Consider the following 25,128-nt stretch of genomic DNA (forward strand, 5'->3'; position numbering starts at 1 on the left):
AAAAGTCTTTGCAGTTAGCTTATTTGAGAATTAAATGGTTGCTAACAGAGAACAATAGTTTGCAGTGAGATTTGTGACATACAATATAACTTAAGTCGCCTTAAGCTCAAAGATATTGACCATAAAAATAACCTATATTGTTCGGTGCCAACTAAATATCCATTGCTGCTCTGTTAATAAGTAGTATTACAGCCCCACTCTATTACAGACAGCTGAAGCCACTCCTACATAGGAATGGCCATCGACCATCGATAATTAACAAACATCAGTGGTTAACTACCGATGGGTGGTGATTTGCCGTTGATGGCATAGATCCAATGGTTCATCGATGGCATAGATCCAATGGGCTGTCCACCAATGGTTCATCCATTGATGGACAGCCCACCGATGGCCATTCCTGCTCCTACATCATTATGACGGGATTTAATGCTGGTCAAAAAGCAGAGAAAACAGTTTCTGGAGTTACTGGTGGCTTCACTCTCTAACGCCAAGGCATTTGTGAATGTCATACAAGATATTTTGTAAATTGGATATACTTGTATTTTTTTTTTCTTGTTTTTTTTTAAGGTTAAATAGCCCTTTAAGTATACCACTGACAGTCAAACAAGACTGAAGAGAAAACAGCTCCACTGCATGATGCATAAGCACAATCCAATTCAAACATAAACTGAAATAAGAGATACATCTAACTCACGGTCTTTATAGGCGACTCCCATTGGGCCCTCACTCTCATAAACGACTAAAATAAGTGGGTACTGTTCTGTTGTCCTGGAAAGCTGCTGGACCTGCCAGGTTGGACTGATAGGGTAGGGATGTCCCTCACAGAAATAGGTCTGTCTCTCTGGTGCAACTCCAGTTTGTTTGGTGACAGTTTCCATAAATATACCCACACTGTACCAAGAGAACAAGCAGAAGACTTGAATTTACAATTTTACATCCTGCCACATAATAGAAAGACATTATATTGGTGACACAGTAGCATACTTGCAAACTATCCCTGATTGTCACGGAGACTCCCTGAAATAGTAGCAATCTGTAACTGTTATATACTTGGGAAAAATGGAGATATTTCCGTTCAAATGGTATAATCAGTGCCATTTCCCAGCATTGGTTATAAGACACAATGGCCCTCATTCAGACCCACTCGCGAGCGGCGGTCCGCTCGCAAGTGGGTCGATGGTCTGCACTGCGTATGCGCACGACGGAGGGAGCTCCGTCGTGCGCATGCGCGAGACGCGCCGAGCGAAGGACTTTCCTTCGCTCGGAGTGTCTCATCAAAGGGGGCGTGCTGTCGATGTTGACTGACAGCACACCCCCTTTGGTGGGCGTGCCGGGGGCGTGCCTGCCAGACGGAGGCGTTCCCAAGGGAACGCATACCGTCTGAAGCCGGCCCCACTGACATCACTAGTGATGTCAGTGGGAGTGATTTTGGCTCTGATAGAGCCAAAATCACTCCTGGCCTTGCGGTTGAAAAACTCAACCGCAGGCTTTTGCTCGCAGTTTCGATGGTCGCGATGGTCAAGACCGTCGCGACCATCATCCTGCACGCTCGTATATGCTGTGGGTGGTGACCCACAGCTATACGAGCGTCCAGGAGGACGCTCCATATTAATGGAGGTGGGCCCTGATTCAGAGCGAGTGCTCTGGTCAGAGCGTCTGGCTCTGAATCAGGGCCAATGATCCCTATGGCTACATACATTTCATATAAGGTTTCTCTTGACCACTTATATGGAACCCCTTTAAAACACAATACATGAGCAAGCCCTGAAAAGTATCAGTGTAACAAGTAGATCTTACTAACAAGTAGATCTCACAGAAAGGGTAGTGGATAAGTGGAATAGCCTCCCATCAGATGTGGTTGAAGCTAATACGGTGAAACAATTTAAACACGCTTGGGATAGGCATAAGAATATCCTTAAGAGAGACGTAAGGAGTAAATAGGGTTGAAGTTGCCTAAATGATACATGAAAAGGGGCAGACTAGATGGGCCAAGTGGTTCTCACCCTATTACATTTGGCCCTTAGTGTTACGCTATAAATAAATGATACATAAGCATAGATAAGGTTTGTGCATCTAAGTGTTGCTCCATCACAAAGATATAAAATAGATTTCCTGGATCATAAAAGGACAATAATTAACCTTTGTTTGCAATACTGCAGATAAAATGCTTACGAGTTATAATGGTGTAAGTAAATCTTCAGCATCCGGGCCTGGGGCAAGGAGAACACATGGATGGCCATCCCCTCCAGCATGTTGTTGGTTTCAGCAAAGAACTGATCAAAGCCCCAGCATTTGTCCTGGTCAGCCTCCAGGATATTTGGAAAAATGGATTTCAGCTGGGTCTTCAATCCTCTGTAAAGAAGCAGCTAACAATAATAAAAGCTCATATGTTTTATTTTGAAATCAGGTATACCTAGCATCGTAGTGTCCACCTCCAGCTGTCTTATGAATAGCTGATTGTGAGCAACACAACACAATTGTACAGGCAAAATGCCAAAGTCATTTCTTCATTAGTATTGTCATGTACCAAGTTACCTAGTGAGCGTGTCAAAGACAGCAATCTCATCTGATTAGAGGTTTTGCCCAGGCATGGGCAATCAGGGAATTCCATAGGGAATGGAAAACATAATATATATATATATATATATATATATATATATATATATTACATGTCTCCAAATATTCCAATGAACTTGGAGTGGTGGACACTAGTTTAATGAGAGCCTTACTGATCAGAGATCTGGTTCTTACATTGTCTGAGATGGCAGCAAGCAGTCCCTACGGACTAATGATTATAGTGGGACTACTTTTGTATATTAATATGTGTGCATAAAATGTACACAACACAGGAAGTAAATACCCCCTAAACCCATGATTTAATGAACAATAGATGAGGCTCTAATGTGCTGTATACTTAACAAAAAAAAAAAAGAAAAGTTGCAATTAATTGAGAGGTTTGGACATTGGGGTGATGTTATATTTGCTCACGGGCACATTCTTATTACAGATCATCGGGACAGCTGCAGCTGTGACTACTGAAAGGCATGTAACATTGGGAGGGCATGGGGCTACAGCTGGAGGAAGAGACCGGCCAGGGAAGACGTCAATAAGGTAAATGTTAATAAAATTGACTGTTGCGATAATTTTCTTTTCTGCAGCCATAAGGGCCTCATTTAGGCTCAAGTGCAAAGCAAAACGAAGGGAGCAAATTTGCATTTGGTAAAACCATGTTTCACTGCAGGTGGGTCAAGACAGAGGTGGGTTTAAGAGGGGGCATATCCTAGCTCAACTTTAATTCACAATGTAAAAATAAAGCTGCCAGGTCTGTGGAAACAAAGTAGGTTTTTAACATGTGGAAGTGAGGATGGGAGTAGACATAGTTCCACACTTAAAGTACATTAGTAAGCTGCAAGTAAGTTTTGTCATTTAATTTTGCAACTTTAATCAGTGATATTCTCCTATATATGAGACACTTTATTAAAAAGTTATCACTTGCCTATCTTGCTGGAGAAAGATGTGACAAGGGGAAACTAGAAGGGTGCTATAAAGGGACAAGTGGCCAATGAAATTGTGTTATGGTGTTTACGCTCTTATCTTGCAGTAGTCATTGTTGGATCTGGTGCGTGGAGGAGTTATATGGTAATAGCCAACTATAATATTTACACGAAAGGAGGTGGAACATCAACATACACTGGATATAGTTCTACCGGAGCACTGTTTTACAAAGTGTTTCTTTGCATTTAATAAAAAGTTTAAGAATTTTGGTAGAGCGCAATTAATAAGAAGGTGACTTTTACACTCACTTTGTTTGCTCTGTTCTCATAGAGATAGGTTAACACTGTGCAGAAAAAAGTCCAACAACCTGACACAATTTCATAGACTTGTTTAATTACCAATGATGAAATCTTAGCTTGCATTCTTGTTACTACACTGCAGCCAATCACCAATCTGCCTCTGATCAATTAATTTTTCAAGTGACTAAATAAACAGAAGTGGTTTTTGAAAGGCTCAGCAAACACAAAATTACCTTATTTATAAACACCTGCCCCAAGTGACTCCTCCATCCCCTGTTCCTACCCTGGTGCAGGTATTCATTGCCCTTACAGAAAAAAGCACAGGACTGCAATGATAAATGAATGAACGGTAATTTCCCAAGGCAATGCAAGGTCATTTTCCATGACAATCCTGTGCCATTTTTCAAGAGGGTGGGAAGACCTGCATTAGACATTAAACAGCAGAGCCATAACTAGACTTTCTGATGCCCTGTGCCAGAAAGAGCATTGGCGCCCCCCTCATTTTTCAAAGGGACATGATGCAACCAAAAAAGGGCCATGGCCTTATGGGGAAGGGCCAGGGAAGCTATAGGAGAGGCCAGGAGATGCTGGGGATGAAATAAGAGGAAGCTACAAGTAAGAATGATAATAAACAGAAATTTGACAGGCCCAAACAGCGCCCCCTGCCCTGTGGTGCCCTGTGCGATGGCACCGGCCACACTACCCTAACTACGGCCCTGATAAACAGAAACCTGTCATGCCATATTCTCTCTAAGGGCCGTATTCAATTGGAGGCGAAAAGTCAGTTTCTGCGTGCTTTTGGCAGAAACTTTTCGCCGATGACGTCATTTTCGCCTGTTTGGCTTTTAACCCGTATTCAAATTGAAACACTTTCTTCAATGCAATGTAATAGGTGAAAAAGTTTCGCCTATGAATGGGAGGTGGAAAAAAGGTCAGAATATGGATTTTGGGGTGCAATGTTGCGGGAACCCCCCTGCAGCTTTCAGACAGTTCCCCAAATGGTAATCTGTGTCAAAAAAATTTAAAAAAATACTTAAGGACACCCAAAAAAATTACTTTGAAAAAGGGGGTGAAAAAAAAAATTGGGGGTACAAACTTAAAAAATAGCGAACTTGACTCAGGGGGGGGGGTCCCCAAGTATGCCCCAAGTGTTTTTTTGATTGCAGGTGCTTGCGGCAGGTGGATTTTTCACGATTTTTCAACTTCACTTTAGCAACTTTTAAATATGCTGACCCCCATTTTCAAGTACCCCAAATTTGCTGGGATAAGTTATTTTCTGGAAAAAAAGCTCCTAAATACTATTCTGCACCACGTATAGAAAAACGCTATTTAACAGCTATTGAGCCCGTTTAAAAACACCAAATACCTTCAGCAAGCCAAATCGGTTGTACCATAGCTAACCCCAATATCAGAGCATCTTTTGGGGGGTGTCATTCTGATTTCCCCAAAAATGACAGTACTTTCCACATGTTTCAGTGTCGCCGGGTCCCGATTTCGCGTACTTCCATATTGAATACGGGGTAAAGCAGGGACGGCCGCAATATTTTTCCGCCTGCAGAACAGGCGAAGTAGGCGGAAAGTCCAGGCCACGAAAAAGTATCGCGGCTCGGCTCATATTGAATACGGCTCAAAATGGTGAACACTTCCAATAATTAAAATTGTAATTTGTTGCAGTAAAAAATAGCCATCATTTGATCATTGAGCAACATAATTGTTTTACTAAAATAACGAGGACACTGTACCAATAGACTCCAAGGAAATAAACATTTGAATACATCTAATTGTCTTACTCTGATAGGCGGCAGTTAACTGGCAGATCGTAAATCCACTCAATGGGGCCTCGCTCTTTCCTCTGCACTCCTGCAATGGCTCCCTGTGGCTTTTCTGTGGTTATTTTGTGCCTGTATGTTAGTAAAAGATATATAAAAATATAATAATGGCACTCCACTAACCCAGTTTTATTCATATAATACGGTCTCTCAAAAATACTCCTCAAACATTACCACTGAATTAGCAACAGTGAAGTAATTCATGTCACTGTGGAAATAGTCTACATTAGATAAGATGATCTATTAGACTATGGTTACCAAACTGTTATATACCAACTCTCCCAGAAAAAAACACATACCCTGGATACGTGCTCATACCTGGCCACAGCTCTCCTGCACATCACAATACTCTATAGTGCTGAATGCAGTCCTCCAGTGACTGCCATGATATATAGTTCCAAAGACCATTCTATTACAGTGTCTCAAATATCATGCATCATACTGTATATGGCCACCCCAATATAAGCCTATTACATAGACCTAATACCCGCCCAATGAACATTGATACAGTTGACGACACTTGGGGCTGAATCAGCGTTGTAAGAAAGGCGGTCTCAGTTGTGACCACATTGCGTGCTAAGAAATAAGTACAAATCTTCTCCTGTGTCAGTGCTGGCTGCATCTATATCACCCGCTAGTGAAAGCAGCCGTCAACTATCAGAGCGCATTTGTACCAGTCCTATTCCTGGTGCAAGAGATCTATCCCAAATCATACAGATCTCTGCATATGACTCTGAAGAGCCTGTAATCTGCCTGCGTGCCCCCAGAGCGAGGCAGCTGAGATGCATATAGTACCACTTTGCATTGCTCACACTTGCGTATGCTTGTCTCGTACACATGCACAATGCGAAAAATCACATTGCACATAGAAAATAGAATAAGGACATTTTACAGTTACTTAAACTAACTAATTCATTTATACTATCTATGTAAATATTAGGTGCAAAATCACCTTTAAAGGTGGTGCTTTATTTATAGACTTTACATAGTTTCTATGATTTTGCTACTAAAGTGTGTTGCAACGTTCCCCAAAATCCCTTTACCTCCTACAAGAGTTCTCCTCTCAACATATATAGATTATTGCTAATAGAGCTGTGAATTCATTAATTAAAGTCTGCATCAATAAGAATGTTTAATGTGCTTTCATAGATATACACCAGCACTGTCTCACGCATTCATGTTTATGTCAGAGATGGCCTCACACACAGCATAGGGAAAGACAAGACAACCAAGCACTCTCTGACATATGAACTGATTATATATATATATATATATATATATATATATATATAAAGTTCAGTGAGAAAAGTACTAAACAACTGGACTTCACACATGTAACACTACATATACATTTGTATCATTTTTTTTCAAACTGGAGATAGCCTGTGGATATTTAGTAATGATAAGTTCTCACATGATCTCCTTGTTATTTCGAGGTCCACCAAACGGGATGAAGGGCAGGCTTCCACAGGCAGCATGATAAAAGGTCACCCCAATACTCCACAGGTCAACGGTGACGCCATAAGCCTTCTGGTGGCACTTTCTCAGGACTGCTCTTTCATACATATCAGGATGCTTTCAGGGAAAATGGAAGCACAATGCATAGCTCACCAAGTGTGTTCTTAAACTAATGGAAGTCATTTACTGGTACGCCATACATACAAACAAAGGAATGCACCATTCCACTTTATTCAATGCAACCTCATCAATGCCTAGTACAACATTTTGCTGGATTGTAACCCGCCATGGGAATGGGCAAGGAGACAAATGCAAAACTTCAAGGTCCGGTTTGTTATAATTTTTCAACCAACCTTAATAAATAACTATTTCCTCCAATGGGTACATGTAAGGCCTGTTGGAGGCTAATTTATGTCATTAACAGTAAGGAGACAGCTTGGCTGACTTTAATTCATGTGTCATCCTGGTACCTTTTAATATTCTAAATACATTGGTTTATATGCGCATATAAATTCATTTTCCCATATAAAAGGCGCAGAAGACTTGTGTTCCCAGCACATAGCCACACCCTCCAGAGAGGAAGTACAAAATGAAGATCCTTTTGCATGTCCAAAGGGGCTCTCTCCACAGATATCACTCACAATCTAGCTTTTAGCAGCAGTTATTTTTTTCCTGCAGTAATAATGCACATACAGATTACATAACTAGGCTTATTACGTAAAAGTTTCTGAAAATTTAGAGAATGGGACTCGTTGATCCAACTACATTAATTTGCATTCCTACTAATATTTTATTGTAATTATTACAAGTGTGCATGAGCAAGCCTTTATCCAAATAACAAACACATATGCTCACCAAATATTCCTCTGTTCCATAAATAGACATGAATTTCTCATCATCTTGAAGTTGTCGAGCTGCACCAAAGTCTGTCAGTTTGTAAATGCTGCGTCCATCCTCTCCTATTAAACGCATAATGTTACCAGGTTTGATGTCCCTGTGCACGATATCATTCTCACGTAGGTGGTTCATCCCTGCCACTGAGATCAAGACAGATAGACATAATTAGATATAGAAATATCCTAGTCAATAGGTATGTCGTATACTGATGATATCTTCACTTTGAAATTCTGACATTAGCTTACAAGCACAGTGGTTAGTATGGCGGCCTCACTGCTATGAGGCAAAGAGTACAATTCTGCAATTTCCCTATCTGTGTGGAGTTTGCATGTCCTGTATTTTCTCTCACACTCTGAAAACATACTGTAGGTCAACTGACTTCTGACTATGAAAATGATGGCTCTGATGTTTAGCAGCAAATTTAAGGTCATATCATGGGCCAATATACACCATTTTTGCTTTGCATTCTTACAACGTGACAGTCACATTTTTCCCCTTAGATCAGAGTTTCCCAAACTCGGTCCACAAAGCATCCTAACAGTTCGGGTTTTAAGGATATCCATGCTTGTCAAACTGACTTAGGTATAATTAAGTCACCTGTGCTTAAGCATGGATATCCTTAAAACCTGGAATGTTAGGGTGCCTTGAGGAGAGAGTTTGGGAACCACTGCCTTAGATATTTATGCAGCCCACCAGGAACCACCAATTTTCTAGTCTATGCTTGGTCTCCTTTTATGGACAGCCCAGGAGTTGTAGTTGTGCATATTACATCTTGCAGTCAAAGGGAGTTATTCAGTTATGAGAGAGCCTGAAATGTTGGGGTACAGTAATAATCAGTGTAATAATTACAGTAATAATCAGTGATGTGCACAGCTGCACATTGCTGATAATTGAATACTCCCCAAAATGTGGTTTTGTGCTGCGTCTGTACTTGGTAAACGACTCTAGCTGTGTCACTGAAAGACATCAGATTTGTTGACATGAACCTCACCTACACACTGGACCACGATCAGAAACTCTGACTCAGAAAGGCCGAAAGCATTCTCTGGCTCTTCCAGGACAGAGAGCAAACTCCCACTAGAACAGTACTCCATGATCAGCACCTTCTGCTTAGTGCTGCCCTAGGACATTAAAGGAAACATGAGAGGTAATGGGGTGCAAATATACAGTCAAAAAGCCAATTCCATACTCATAAGGTAGAGCCATAAGAAACATGATATAAATGACTAAGGGGTCTATTTACTAAGCAGTGTTAGGAGACAAAGTGAAAGGTGATAAGAAAGTGATAAGGTGTCAGCCAATCAGCTCCCAACTGTCATTTTTCAAACACAGCGTGTGAGATGACAGTTGGGAGCTGATTGGCTGGCACCTTATCACTTTTCACTCTGTCTCTTAACACTGCTTAGTAAATAGACCCCTAAGACATTTAGGGGCCTATTCATACCGGCCTCTGATAACTCGTCTCGAATTGCGGCGATGGATATTTAACTACCGGCGCAATTCAGTATTGCTGAGGTGTGGGGACAGTTGTTCCCGAAAAGTAGCTGTCCCTACGATCCCTTCCTTACACTGCTACAGAAGGAGCAGTGATACTTACCCCTGCTGATGCGGCCGAGTGCGCATGCATGACCTGAGTTCACACATGCACACGGTCGCAGGGCATACAGTGCGGTGGTTGCGGACAAAGCCGCCCCAGATCCCTCTTCGCAACCCTGACCTCCTTCCCATAGGAAGGACTGTGGGTCTGCGCACATCTCTAGTTTTCAAAACTTTTAAAGAAATCGGAGTCTAAACCAAAACCATAAACATCTGACGGTGGTTTTGCCAAAACATGGGGTTCTGCGCATATCTCTACTAAAAACATGCAGAAACTAGCGTTTCCGCATGTGTACTGGTCCCATAACGGATAATGAATAGGCCCCTAACAGTGGTCTAGAAACACAAAGCTACATTTCTGTTGGGGTGGCTACATAAAGCTACATTTCTATTAGGGTGGCTACCAATTACCAAAAGAGGAAAACAGAGGAAACAGTAATATTTTGGGGGCTGATGCAAAGTTGAATGCATGTCAGTTTTACAAATGATCTTGCATTATCTTGCACTGCGGGCGTTGCAAAGTCATACGCAACTAAGTGGAATCTGCCCTTTGCAGTTGAAGGTTTGTAACTGGGAGGTACTGGGGTGTTCACACATAGGCTAAGTTTAGCAGAGGTTTGGAATAGCAGGCTATGCGGAATTATGTGTATACAAATATACACCAGTTTTCAGACTTTTTTCACCACTGATATTGATGATGACTATGAAACCCAGCCTTCAGATAGGGGTGGTCCGGTCACAGAGGTGTGCATAATGTCCACATTTATTTCCTTACTCAAAAGGCAGGAGCCATTATGGCCAACTTGCATTCAGCTCTGCATCTGCCACATTTAGTAAGAACTAGAACCTATTTCATATAGATTGAGCTGAACTTCATAGCAGATACTAACATTTCTCATAATTGTTACTCTATGTAATATCAAAACAATAATTTTAAAGAAGAGTGTTTTGAAGAAATGCTTAAGGAGCAGACTTGTAGTCAGTACAAGGTGTGAAAATAGCAGGTCTGATTAGCTTTAAGAAACGTAAGATAAGAGCTCACAGTTTCCTCCACTGCAAAGAGCTTGACAATGTTGATGTGGTTGAGCTTCCCCAGCATCTCAAACTCTCTCATCTGCACCTCATAAGGCCGGAGGTAACTCGAGTTATTAAACACCTTGACTGCCACTTCCTCTCCAGATTTCTGCAGGAACAGAACAAAAACAGCAGGTAGAAGCACACCATCCAAACACTCTATCAGCAAACATGCTACATACTACGGCACTGCCAGGCACTGAAGTCTCACTTCGTGAATTTTGAACTGCTTTTAAGGTGTCTATAGAAGTTTTATAAGAAATTACAAAAGTTAACACAAACAGAAATGTTATGTTTGTCTAAGTTTTCTTAAATATTCAACATAATAACTGCATTCCCTGCAAAAACTGTACACACATGCACCAGTATTTTACTGATTGAAACTATCTTGCACCTCAACCAATGTCTGTTTCCAAGAGGCATCTATCTACCTTTAACAAACTTCTGTCTCTGTGTGCAACTGTCTTGCATACATCTGTGTCAACTAGCAGCTATCACATTCAAAATTGTCAAGCCCCTCTTCTCAAGCTATTGTGAACTGTAACTTTAGCGTGTGAAAGTCATGGAATGCAAATGTTACACAAATAGCATACAGTTTAGGGACTGGACTTGGGAGGTAACTTAATGAAATGGAAATTTGGGGGGTGGTCTGTAGGTAATCGCTTTAGGTTTTACAATAGCAAGTCCTTCTCTAGAGATGTGACACTCATGTTCTTCACCAGGGGTGTATAACACCACTCTGACAAACATAACTTTAACATTAACTTACACCACATAAATCTATTTTTACTATAAATTGAATATATAATTTTAAGTATACAATCATACAAATCAAAACAATGAATTTTGTTAGTTTATGTACAGTAGTAAATATCAAAAATATTAATTTAGAAAACAAGGTCTGCTGAACCCATACATACTCACTACCTTATTCCGTGCCTTGTATACAGTGGCAGTAGCTCCTTGTCCTAATTTATCATCCAACTCCCACAGGTAATTTAGGGTACTCTGCATCTTCTTATGTGATGTCACTTCCTCTACAGGTATCTGTTGAAGAAATTTGGTGAATTATTTACTTAAGATACAAATTTTAGGCCAGCCTGGTAGGTATCTGTTCACTTCCAAAGCTAAATCAGGTTAGTAGTAGGGATGTGCAGGCTCGGATAGGTTCGAGTTTGCACGTGGAGTTCGGATTTTTCCCTCCAAAAAAACGGAACTCAGAACGAGGCAAAACGTCATCTTACATGGACGAACATCATCATTCCTGGTCTTTTGTCCAGGAATGATGATGTTCGTCCATGTAAGATGACGTTTTGCCTCGTTCTGAGTTCCGTTTTTTTGGAGGGAAAAATCCGAACTCCACGTGCAAACTCGAACCTATCCGAGCCTGCACATCCCTAGTTAGTAGACATTGTTTTTAAAATATTCTCATTTTTGAAAATATTCAATAGACTTTGGAAGCAAACACAGATACAATAAGATATCATGAAACTTATTTCTTAAATAAATCATACTGCTTATGACTCTGCCTTTATTATATAATTTTGGTGAATAATAATGGCATGATAAATGTAGAGAAAACTTGGAGGGTGAAAATAACTGAGAAAACAAATGATTGGGTTTCACATACCATAATTTAAACTTTTTATTTTCAAAGGACACAAGTACAAAACAGATATCATATACATACCAGATGGAGATGGGGGAACTAGGGATTGTGGGGGAGAAGGGATCACAGATAATGTGCAATAACAAATGGGAGGAAGTAGAAAAGTGGGATGTAAAAAATAAGGATAAATTATAATTTAACTAGATGTGGGAAGATGGCTTCTATCTTATTCTACCTATTTTCTCTAAAAAGCTAAAAGGAGCCCAAGGAGTGTAAGGAGAATAACAGTATAGTTGTGATAAGCCCCCTATTATCGATTCTAGAGGTCTTCACCTATAGCAGCTCCCATTCCCATTACCATGCTCACCGGTATTTGGATGACCCCAGGTCAAATTGTGGGGCAGAACAAGTAAACAAAGTCCAGGATCAGAAATGAGACCTCACTGAAAGATCAATCTACAGCTAAGGCAGATTAATGCACAGTAAACCAAGAAACTGTCACTGGTACAGGTAGCAGAGAGGAGAGGTTATTTAAATTATCAAGGACCAAGCAAAAAGCCTGACAGCTGGAAGGAGGACATTACATTGGAGAACTTGGAATCCAGGGCCACTGCCAGCCAAGGTTTCCTTGTGTGGTTGAAACCATCGCAATTCTAACAGTCAGATGAGGGTTTTGACCGCATAGAGGGTCTCTAGTAAGAAGCAGTGGAAGACTTAGCGGTTTTAAGGAGGATAAGAATGGACTAATATCCATGGATCATTGAGTTGTGAAGTCTATCAGGTCTCTAATTAAGAATATCTTAGTGTAGGTCCACCAAATGTGGAGGAAAGTCTCCCTGTGAATGCAACCCCTCCAACAGTTCATTAAAATGATAACACTGTCGTGCTCATTTACAAACAACAAAGTGGTCAAGTCACGCATCACTACCCCTTTGGAGACAGTGTGTGCCTGAGTGCTGAGGAGGTGGTTGTGGAGGAGAAAAAGACAGCACCTTTCATTGGAAGGAGTTGCATGGAATAAGAATGTCCTTGATCAGTATAAAGTACATGACTCAGTATCATTAGATTTGTGGACCTTTGCAAAAATAAGATTTTAATTTTGTAAAGCGAGATTCTAGAAATTATATAATGTAATGGAGAGGATGCATTTATTTTTAGGGACTTTCCATTCATCACATTGCTGCACAGCAAAATAGCAGCTGTATGGTGCTATGCATATCTGCTACTGGTCCATGCAGTGTTGCAGAGGCACTATCATGGGATGGATGATGAGGGTGGGCTAGTACTTCATGTGATGTGACCACTCTCCCAGCTGAACACAAACATACAAAAGAGAACTATTGGGAGTTGGGATGTATGCATTCCAGTGCAGAACCTAAGTGCACTTTTGCCAATTGTGAAAAAGGCTTCAAACACACAATATAGTAACATAATAAAAGTAGCTCCAATATCCCTTTACTATCAAGATTAATTTAAGCTATAATGAGAGTAAATCCAGCTGTATGTTAAGAGAAAACTGAAAATATCTATTCAATGACAGTTGTAAAGAGGTTGAAGATTGGAGATTGATGTGACTATTAAACTTTTGGGCAGTGTTATGCCTCTCCGCAAACTTAGGCACACTTCTAGTTCCTATAGGCTTTTTCCGAGAGAGGAGACCTTGTAATATACTGGGAGACTGAGTACAGTCTACTCTACACAGAACAGTGCTAAATCAAAACAGTTGTCATACTTGTCCAAAGTGTTTCATAATTAAGGCTCTATAGAAGTTTTACACCCACAAGAAAATATTTCTCTTTGTTGAACAAATTTTATCTTTGTGTAAGACTGTGGGACACACAGTACCATTTATTTTTATAATTCATTATATGAACATTAGCGATCAAGGCTCTAGACCCACACAGCCTTGTTGCTATGGTTACTCCTACGTTACACTTACTTTTTTATTTATGCCAAGAAATATAAAACTGTACAGCTCTTTTCTTCATTCACAAAATACCTATCACAGATCTCAGGTTATCTGTAGTTGTTTCATTGTGATGATACACAAAGATGGGAAAAAGAAAAATAAGTAACAGAAACATCACAAGCAATGTATTCCTACTGCTCCTATTAGATGAATCAATGGACACAAATTATGCTACATACACATGAGTTATTGTTCTAATTTCTTGTAAAATCATGGTAGCCAAATTGCAAAATAACAGTTTAACCACAAACTCCTGCACAATTCCAGTTATGTCTGATATCTTCTTCTCTACCCACTGCTGCTATACCCTGCAGCACAAATGTGACATCAAATGACTGAAAATACGGAGTCAGTTAGAGTATGGTGCATGAAGACCAGGGGTTAAATGAGAGTTTTTAGAAGTGGAGATGTTGCCCATGGCAACCAATCAGATTATACTTAACATTTAACTAGCACCTTCTAGAAGATAATAGCTAGAATCTGATTGGTTGCTATGGGCAACATCTCCACTTCTAAAAACTCTCACTTTAATAAATTTACCCCCAGGTGTGTGTGGCATAATGTGTTAGAAGGGGCACTACTATTTCATAGGCAGACGCAGGGGGGGTTTCCATCTGCCTGGAAACCCCCCTCCCCAGCCCACACCATGACCACATTAGAAATAGTAATATAATAGAATTTTACAAGTGCTGCATGTATCACAAACGAAATAATTAGAACTACCAATGGATCTTTTCACGTGTCAGCTAGTAATAAATAACCTGTGCATCAACTAGGAGATCTGGAAAGCCATAACTACACATTTTGGTCCGCCATCCATAAGTGAACCCCTGCCCTAATAAATTCTTATAGTGAACACTATCTAATGCTAAGCTAGGGCTTGGTCATTTGGAAAAATACCTTCCCTTTTCATTGTGTGTGACCTACACCAATGAAGTTCCAGAACCAACCAAATACCAAATGTATGGCTATGGCACATGTTTGAATCCCCTGCAGGATGTGTGTTGTGTGTATTTTAATACAGAGAATGATGTATACTTGTATGTTGTTCAAAATTGAATTATATTTGTAAGAGCACAGACTAAAAAGTGGGAGTCAGGAATAGTAAGGGGAGGAGTTTATGCCATGAGCCAGATGCCAGGTGGGCCTTTGTGCTTGGGCCTGTTTTTAGTCCCAATCCGACACTGATGAAGACAAATGTGTTGTTCAGTTGTTTGGTCGTTAAGATATAACGTTAACATATCTCCTGATTGTCTGGTAGGGCGTGCACACGAGACGATTTGAACAAAATCTGCTTGAAGATGCGATGAACGACGCACGTGTGATAGTGCGTACACACTGGACAATGTAGATGATTTGTTGTTCCGATTCGCCTCAAAATGACAAATCATCCAATATTTTGTCTAGTGTTCTGGGGGGACATTTACTGTAATGTGTGGTTTAGTGAAACTGCTGTTTATTCCACGATTGTTTTGATGGTTTACTAAAAGGCAAACTACTTAAAAAACACTGTTTTTCAGATCCCCACACTAATCAACTCTGTCCTGATTTGCTTACATGGTAAGAATAAAGCATAAAAATTATCATGCTGCCGGTTACCATACAACCAGAAAGGCCTAGGCTAATCAGCATTGGGCCTGGAATCTCTAGGTGCAGGGGACGATTGCTTATTTTTTTATATTTAGGGTCTTTTTCTATATTTTTTTTTGGAAGCAAATAAATAATAAACAACATTTGTCTATTGCATATGAAATAAAAACAGTCAGCAAAATACACAACAATTACAGGAGGCATAAGAAAGTTTCTATAACTTAAGCGGTATGCAATCGGGAAGCCGACTGCCTAAATACCGGCAGCCGGCTTCCCGACTGTCATATCCCAGCAAGGGTGAAATGCCGGGCGTCTAGATGTAGACGCCGGGAGACCGGCGTCCGGCATCCCGATCGCAGTGATGCCGTGAGTGGACAGCCGCGGGGGGGAGGGTTAGGTTTAGGGCTCCCGGGGGGGACTTAGGGTTAGGCACCCCCCCGGGTGGGCTTAGGGTTAAGCTAGGGAGAGGGAGGGATAGGGTTAGGCACCCCCGGGGGAACTTAGGGTTAGGCACCCCCCCGGGGGACTTAGGTTTAGGCACCGGGGAAGGGGGTGGTTAGGGTTAGGCACTTAGAGGGGGGATTAGGGTTAGGCACTTGCGGGGGAAGTTAGGGTTAGGTACCCCTAAGGAGGGTTAGGGTCAGGGGGGTTAGGTTAGGAGATACTCACCTATTCACGATCGGGATTTCCAGCGCTGTCGGGCTTCCGCTGCTTCGAACTCTGCTCATGTCGGGCTGCCGCCGACGGGAATCGAACCGGGCTGCGGCCGGCGGTATTTCATACCCATTCCACTTAAGCTGGATACACATCTTATAATGTGGCAAGCGATGCAATGATACATTGCACGTGGCGTACACGCAATCCGCCATATGAGGGCGCAATGTGGTTACATGCTGCTTGTAAGTACACCAGGTCGTATATTTAATCATCCCATCTGATGTTCAGCACAGCGGATGAGACGATTCATTAAACAACGGCCGGGAAAAATGGATCGGTCGTACACACTATGCAATGTGTATGATATATAATTTCTATCCATGTCAGATATATCATACGGTGTGTACTCAGCTTCATTATAAGACATTAAAAAGGAGTCCATTTCTTAAAACCCCTGTGAAATGAAGATTTTCTCTGGCTGTTCATTGCAGTGATAGAAAATCTTCCTTTGGGCAAAGTCATCATAAAAAGTCACCGGTTGTGATGCACTACCGGCAGCACTGACAGCTAATCTAACTACTTGCCAGTCCAGTAACATAATAGCACCCACTTCGGGTCTTTTAATTGGATACTGTTAGGCTACATGATAATAGCACATACATTAATATATCTAAATTGAGAGCCAACTCACCTGGAGGAACCCTAAATCCTCTAAATGGCACCACAGAACCCAGCACACCCTTCAAATGCTGGCTCATCCATGCCGCTCAGAACAGGAATATAAAATGTTGGTTGTGCAAATCAACTTAATGGCCCTTCACAGGTGAATTAATAGGGAGGGGTTAATCTAGACAAGAAAAAAGAAAAATGTTTCCCCAGCAATCTGCAAAGGACCAGCAATGAGACTTGAATCACCACTCTCGGAATTGGTATGAAATTCCCGTCAGCGGCAGCTCGACAGGAGCACAGTGTGACGCAGCGGAAGCCCGACAGCGCTGGAAATCCCGATCGTGGATAGGTAAGTATTTACTAACCTAACCTAACCCCCCTAACCCTAACCCTCCTTAGGAGTGCCTAACCCTAACTTCCCCCCCAAGTGCCTAACCCTAATCCCCCCTCTAAGTGCCTAACCCTAACCACCCCCTTCCCCGCTGCCTAAACCTAAGTCCCCCAGGGGGGTGCCTAACCCTAAGTCCCCCCCGGGGGTGCCTAACCCTAACCCTCCCTCCCCGTTGCCTAACACTAACCCTCCCCGGGGGGTGCCTAACCCTAAGTCCCCCCCGGGAGCCCTAAACCTAACCCTCCCCCCCGCGGCTGTCCGCTCACGGCGCCTGGCATCCCTACGATCGGGATGCCAGGCGCCGGTGTCCCGGCGTCGGGGAAATGCGGGCGTCTACATCTAGATGCCCAGCATTTCACCCTTGCCAGGAAATGGCAGTCGGGAAGCCGGCTGCCAGTATTTAGGCAGTCGGCTTCCCGATTGCCTCCCCCATTCTCAGCCCTCATCATCATCCTCAGCCCAAAAGCCCCTCATCACCTTCCTCAGCCTCAGACCCTCATCACCTTCCCCAGCCCCCCATCACCTTCCTCAGCCTCCAGCCTCATCACCTCTCTCAGACCCCAGCCCCTCACCACCGCAGCCTGCCTCAGTACAGACGGGACGACGTAACCTACAACTTGACCTATGACATCACGTCACCATGTCATCGAATGCCAGGTCACACCTGGGCTACGCCTGAGCCACCAGGATGAGCCCGGGCTAGGCTACAAGGGAGCTGCGCGGTGGGTATGGATCCCAGACCCACGCCCACTGTGGGGTGGCACTCTTGTGAGGCCGCTCAGCTGGAACGGGCCTCGAGCCGGCCCTGCACTTTGTAATACTGTGCTGTACGAGTTTTTAGGGATTTTTGCGTATGCGCAGTTGCAAAAATTTATCGACTACGTGAACGTCTGCACTGTGTGCGTTGCTGATCAGGCCCTTAGTGCTCTGCATTTATTATTAAAACACACAAGATACAAAATAAACTATATATATATACTATAACTATATATATATACATTATATATTTCAAAACAGACTTTGCAAACTCAGCTGCATATTGTTTGCCTTATACAACTGCCCTTGCAAGATTATATATATATATATATATATATATATATATATATATGTATATATATATATTATAGCCTAGTACAAAGATAACCATAGCTTAACACACTATACTAATCCAACACATGAAAATAAAACAGATGGATAAGTGCAATGTAATTACAATAAATTATTCAAGCAGATAAAAATACAATTACCACTGTACAGTATATCAAAGACTTACATATTATACCAGGCATATTCGCATACTGAAACAATGATGTGGGCATATGTGAAATGGCACACAGAGAAAGAACAATACTAACCTGTAGTAGATGATCTAGGAGAGGTGCAGTATACACAAATATACCAGAGAGACCCCCGCACAACAGCAGTATCAGTCCCTCTAGGTCTCTTTTCCCGGTGTCCCTGACTCTCACATTTACACTCACTCACACACCTACTTCCTTGTTTCCTTTTTCTTATATGAACAGTGACAAGACTCTTAAAGGGGCAGAGCACATATACCACAGCAGCGATAGTTCCCTATAAGTACATTAGTAACTTCTCTCACCCTTCTTCTTGTTTATGTATAGAAGGTTATGGGGTCTATTTAGTAACCATAAAAATACCTTTGACAACACTTTCAATGACTAAAGCCTAAAGCTCTTTTGTATCAAGCTGTTTGCTACATAAAATTATGCAGAAGGTGCAGTTTCTGCATAATTTTATGTATGGTTCCTATTAATGGCACAATGCAGGAGATTCCACAGAAATCTCTGACAAAGTGCTAATTAGCGCTGCAGATCACAGTTCACATTATTATAAATAAGGGCTATGATCTGACCCCTATTATTATTATCCTTTATTTATATTGCGCCACAAATGTTTCACAGTGCCTTACAAAGTAAATAAATAAGTAACCAATAAACCAGCGACTTACCCCTTTTACACCAATCTGAAAATCCCGGGTTGATGCATGTGAGCGCGCATCAACCCGGGATTTTTGGCAGTGTAAATGGATCCACCCAAGTCCATTGCCCCGGGGGATCCTAGCTTGCAGGGTCGGTCACAGGTCATTCCTGTGTCACCCTGCAGTGTAAATGACGCGATCCAAGTCACGATGACCCGGATAGTGCCGCATGCTGCCCGATTTATCGGCTTGTAGATTACATAATCTGAAGTAGACAAAAAACTATAAAGGGTGAACAAATCATATGAATGTTATATATCATTAAAATATAACATTTTATTACGTATAAAAACTGATGATTCTAAAAAGAATGGTGAAATATTTATTTTTATTTTTAATAAAATCTGTGTTGAAGACTGTGTATTCGTTAGAAAAGGGATTTGGTGGCTTTATGTGCCAATATATATCTATGTTGATTCGCAGTTTTCATTTTTAAATATATATCTCAGTCAGAATCCTTCATATTGTATTTGGCAACTGTTTCGAATGGAATACAGTCGGGAAGCCGGTGGACCTAATCCCGACAGTCGGCTTCCCGACTGCTTAGTCCCGGCGAGGGTTAAATGACATTCGTCTAAATCTAGACGCCTGTCATTTTACCAACACCAGGAGACCGGCGCCCAGCATCCCGATCGAAGTGATGCCGGGTGCCAAGCGCGGACAGACGCGGGGGGGGGGGAGGGTTAGGTTAGGGGATCCCGGGGGGGAGGACTTAGGGTCAGGCACCCCCCCGGGAGGTTAGGGTTAGGCTAGTGGGAGGGAGGGTTAGGGTTAGGCACCCCTGGGGGGGATTTAGGGTTAGGCACCCCCCCGGGGGACTTAGGTTTAGGTGGCGGGGAAGGGGGGTTAGGTTTAGGCACTTAGAGGGGGGATTAGGGTTAGGCACCCCTAAGGGAGGGTTACGGTTAGGGGGTAGAATAGGTTAGTGAATACTTACCTGGGGACGATCGGGATTTTCATCCTTGTCGGGCTGCCGCTGTTGGGATCTGAACCGCCGGGCAGGGGTCTGGCGGTAAATCATACCGATTCCGTTTCGAACCACTGTTCAACAATGGAACAATGTTGCAATATCCTGTATTGGCACTGTGTCTTGAATACTTATGAAGTTCAAGTTGTTTTAATCGCAGTGTATTGACAATCTAATTTGACAGTGAATTCTCCTCTTTTTAATTTGTTTGTGCACATTCCTGCAGCCCCAAAAGGTTTAAATGGCCGCTGTGCACAAATGCTAATTAAAGAGCTGAGAAAAGCGATGCTTTGCTCAAAAATATAAAAAGTCAACTCTGGATGGTGTTGTGCCTTCTGTCACTGGAGGAAAGCAGGGAAGACACATGTCTTTTCCTGCTTTCTCCCTGTGGACCCATGTCCTGGCTACAGATGACCCACTTTGAGCATGCACCGGCTATAGACTTATGTTGTCGTCATTCACATTTGCAATAGATGGCAGAAAATATGTTCCCCACCTGCAGCCCAGTGTCCACCTTGATGGGACAGGCCTTTATCGCAGGATTTTTCATAAATATGATGAAAGTATGAGAGAAAAAGAATTGGCTTCTACATATTTTACAATAAATTTTCTTTTGTGACATTTCTCTTTTTATTACCTCTACAGGAAACCAAAAGGATTCTTAGTACTGAACAAAAACTTCCAGTGTACAATTTTCATGTGGAAATTCTGGAACTAGAATTGCTACTGGAGACCCCCATATTGGGAATTCGGTCTCCAAGGTTTTGTTTTTTGGGGGTTTTTTTGAGGGGGAGAGGGGGGGGGGGTTGGGGGGAGGGGGGTTTGGATCACTAATTCCCATTGACCCGAAATTCTGCTGCTGTAAGCTTTCTATGTATTGTAAAGATCACAATGAAAGTAAAATGACCAGGGTATATATTCACTATTTAATTATCGGGACCCTGATAATTAACATACTAACTCGCTGTGAGTGCCGGAGCAATTCATTTTTCCTCCGGTGCCGAGACAGCTGATCCAAAAATCAGCTGTCTTCATGAAGCGCCTCCATTGCTCCTTTCGGAGCAGTGAAACTTAGCACTGCAGAGCCGACAATGACTGCAGGAGGTAAAACTACATTGCCAGAGAAGTCCTTTTCGCACCACCTCTCCAGTGGGTGTGACATTGAAAAATTGGGGCACAAACACAATCTGTATCACTGTGATAAGTAGTGATACCGTCTTATCTCAGAGAAAATAGCAACTTTAATAAATAAACCCTACAGTATGGTAGACTTTGAGAAATTGCATGACTAGTGTACATCACTCTGCAAAATCCATTAGACTAGAATGATTGTAGTATAGTGGAAAATTGGGTCATTTGCATCTGTGCTCAGGCCAACCATAAACAATACCTTTAAGTCCAGGTAATCATTCCAACCTAGGTGACTGCCGAAACAAAAATAAGGTAATCCTAATATTGTGAAAAGGTTGGGTGCTATCTATGTATTACAATATCATTGGCCATCCCAGAAATATAGATCAGTGCCATACTGTAGATGCCTATTCCTCAGTGCAGTGCCTCAACAACCTGACTGTGCATGTTGGCACATTACTTTCAACATGATAGCGAGTAATACAAAATGATCTACTTTTTAAATTAACATTTTCAAATTATTTTATTTAATTTTTTTATAGATTCTGCTTAAAAACTTAGCACCATTGCATTGCTTCTTAAGTTACTATTGCACTTGCCTTACCTGGCTTGATAGTAATAAAACACCCTTCATAACAGTTAGTTCACCACCAGTAACTACCATAGTAAATTTAGGGGCCCATTTATCAACAAGTTTTATCATATGTTGCTTTTGATAATGGTTCAGCCAATCAGCTCCTGTCAGCTGTTTGAAAAATGACAGGAGCTGCTTGGCTGGAGCACCATTTATCTTATGCAACAATTTTTAAAACTCATTGCGCATGATAAAACTTGTTGATAAATGGCCCCCTAAGTGAGCAGAGCAGGGCCTGCTCTAGGGGTGTTCGACCAGTGCGGTCGAACAGTGGCGCCACCCATAGAGGGTGCACCCCTCCCCAACATCCCGATTTCAGCGGGACAGTACTGACCCGCTGTTCCACCCGTGGGCCGAAGTGGCCCAGGGGTGATCAAATCGGGAGGTTGGGGACCCCCACTGCCGCAGCTGTGCAGCGGTGCTGGACCCCCGGAATGTGAATGGATGCAGCGCACTTGCACGCGGCATCCATTCACTGATGGGAGAAGGCTTTACCCCCAGCCTGATGTTATTTGGAGGCGTACCATGTGGGCACGCCTCCATATAACGTCACTTAGGGGGCGTGGCCTATGGTAATGAGGCCACACCTCAATATCAGTCGCGACTGCAGGGCGCAGCGTACCGGGCCGGCACAGGGTGCTCAGACCCCTGGAGCTGGCCCTGGAGCAGAGTATTGAGAGAGTATTTTGGGAGCAGAGTATTAAGTATAGGGTAGAAGGGATCACATGTTGGCTGTGCTGCTTATAGGTAGATGTGTGCTAGTTACATTCTGAATTAGATTTGTATTTGAATTTGTATGTACAGCAAAATATACACATTGCTTAACGAGCTGGATATATTAAGATAAACTATGGAATCCTAACATTAAGTGCTTTAGTTATGGAGGATATTATGGATATTAGTTCCTGAGGATATTATGGCGATAATGTGTCTGTAATTTGAGGGTATTTGTCATAAAGAATTCTGCTAAATATGGTGGAACAACCACATTCAGCAATGAAACCTTTCCATTGTGACAACAGTCTGAAAAAGGGCCGTTAATCTCCTCTAACAAGAAGTATAGGACACCACAGTTCAGACATTGCATATCCATAGGACCCAAAGAGTAATATTGTGGTGAATATGTCATGTTCCATGCAAGCAGCGTATCAGTTTATCTTGTTATACATTGTTTAAGATCTTTGAACTGCATGCTCTGGGCGACCTGTAAGGGTTCCACTAGGTCGACATCCTCGTAGCTGGCCTCTAGGCATGTTTGGGATAAAACAATGCGGGGTGAAGTGAATAATGAATTAACACAGCAGTTGGTGATTGAGGTCCCTGCAAGATGCGCTTATATACTGTATGTGGCTGCAAATAACTGTCAATGTTTACAAATTAACCAGCAGGTCACATTTTCCAGGTCGCCTAGCAAGTGCGCAGTGAGAGTTCACCAACTGTCACATTTTCCAGAGCATAATGGTGATACATTGTAAATGGCGAGCAGACATTTTGCCACATTACTCCGAAACTAAGTATATCTATGGACCAAAGGCCTGATTCATTATGGATCGCTTTTGCGATCGCAGCTGCGATTATGCACGCAGTTCTGCTGTAAAAATATGCTAATGTTTGCAACTGCTCATCTGGCATAGAGATGCCCACTACTACTTTCTCACATCCGTAAGACCTCACAATCCTGTGTATACATTGGTAACATCGAGTAACATCAGACCCTAACACACAATTACAGCAGGTCTGACCTTATTCAGAAATTGCAACTCTTGACGCATGCAGTTGCAAATGCCGGCGCAGGGGCTAATTTATGCACGCCTAGGAAACGGCATTCAAACGGACAGGCACGTCTGGGTGTCTCCGACCACTCTCTCATCACCACCAAATGCTGACATCCGATTACACACTCTGTGATGGCTTTGTACAGGTGTACGCGATCACAGCGCATACACAATACTGGGCGGAGCACGCGCACTGTGGTGGCTACGCATGCACCGTATGTATCAGCCAATCTATGTATGCTATTGCAATTGCGATCCATGATGAAGCAGGCATGAAGACCTTTAATTTGGCATACGAAGTATACCAAATATGTCGCTCATAAAAGCCATCCTTCTGCTATTAATATATAAAGTGCATATCACCGCATATAGCAGTCATGAAGGGCCTCTATTAGAACATCACTGCTAGCCGCCAGTCTGTGGATCTCCACCATGGATCTCAGTAGGAGTATACAGAGCAGTATCAGAGGCCACATTCCGACGCGTTTCATTATGATATGCACTTTATGATTTCATTTCTGATATGAATTTAGCTTGATCGATTTGCTCTTTTATGCAAGTGACATTTGCTTTTAAAAATAAATCTTTTATGCACTATGAAGCACTCCAGGAGCATCAAAATGGGAACAGCAGATCAAATTTATTTTTGACTGTGGAGCAAATGGGATACCATAAAATCTTGTTACAAATGTAAGACAAAGCACTCACTCTAAAAATAAAGCAGAGGACTGGGTGTAGCTCACCATCATAACAGTTGTATGGATGTACTGGAGCCTACATACAAACGATTACTGCACATCTGCAAAAACCATGAGTGCAAGACATAAAGTGCGTATCCACTACCTGACTATGGAAAGACAGTATGATTACAATGTTGTCGTTCCTGATCCCCTGTCTTTCCACGATATGTCATTCAGTGTAGGCACCCACCCTCATCCCTGAACTTGGTCAATCTGTCGTTATTGGCAGATTGACCGGCATGTTCAGGCAATGATTGATGTCAGAAATGACCAGTGGGAGCACGCATCGCTGGTCATTTCCGACATTATAGTGCACAATTTGTGCACAATTAATGAGCAATTGAAC

At 42.2% G+C, this 25,128-nt stretch overlaps 1 protein-coding gene across 4 annotated transcripts in view; it reads right to left on the reverse strand.

Moving 5' to 3' along the window:
• The window catches only part of IKBKE (inhibitor of nuclear factor kappa B kinase subunit epsilon), a 128,956-nt gene that overhangs the window by 37,869 nt on the left and 65,959 nt on the right, over window positions 1–25,128 (reverse strand). The window contains exons 1-9 of one of the 4 annotated variants that reach the window (XM_088448566.1): window positions 18,889–18,980; window positions 11,573–11,695; window positions 10,617–10,757; window positions 8,970–9,099; window positions 7,937–8,118; window positions 7,038–7,198; window positions 5,585–5,695; window positions 2,173–2,352; window positions 695–891 (exon numbers count right to left, since the gene is read on the reverse strand). In XM_088448566.1, the coding sequence (XP_088304692.1) occupies window positions 695–891; window positions 2,173–2,352; window positions 5,585–5,695; window positions 7,038–7,198; window positions 7,937–8,118; window positions 8,970–9,099; window positions 10,617–10,757; window positions 11,573–11,662 (1,192 nt within the window). In that variant the 5' untranslated portion in view covers window positions 11,663–11,695; window positions 18,889–18,980. Of the gene's footprint in view, window positions 1–694; window positions 892–2,172; window positions 2,353–5,584; window positions 5,696–7,037; window positions 7,199–7,936; window positions 8,119–8,969; window positions 9,100–10,616; window positions 10,758–11,572; window positions 11,696–18,888; window positions 18,981–25,128 lie in introns of those variants that run through there. The other 3 variants (XM_088448567.1, XM_088448565.1, XM_088448568.1) reach the window with 3 other exon arrangements.

This window comes from Taudactylus pleione, unplaced genomic scaffold, assembly GCF_031769625.1.
Source record: "Taudactylus pleione unplaced genomic scaffold, aTauple2 ptg000458l, whole genome shotgun sequence".
Lineage (NCBI taxonomy): Eukaryota > Metazoa > Chordata > Amphibia > Anura > Myobatrachidae > Taudactylus > Taudactylus pleione.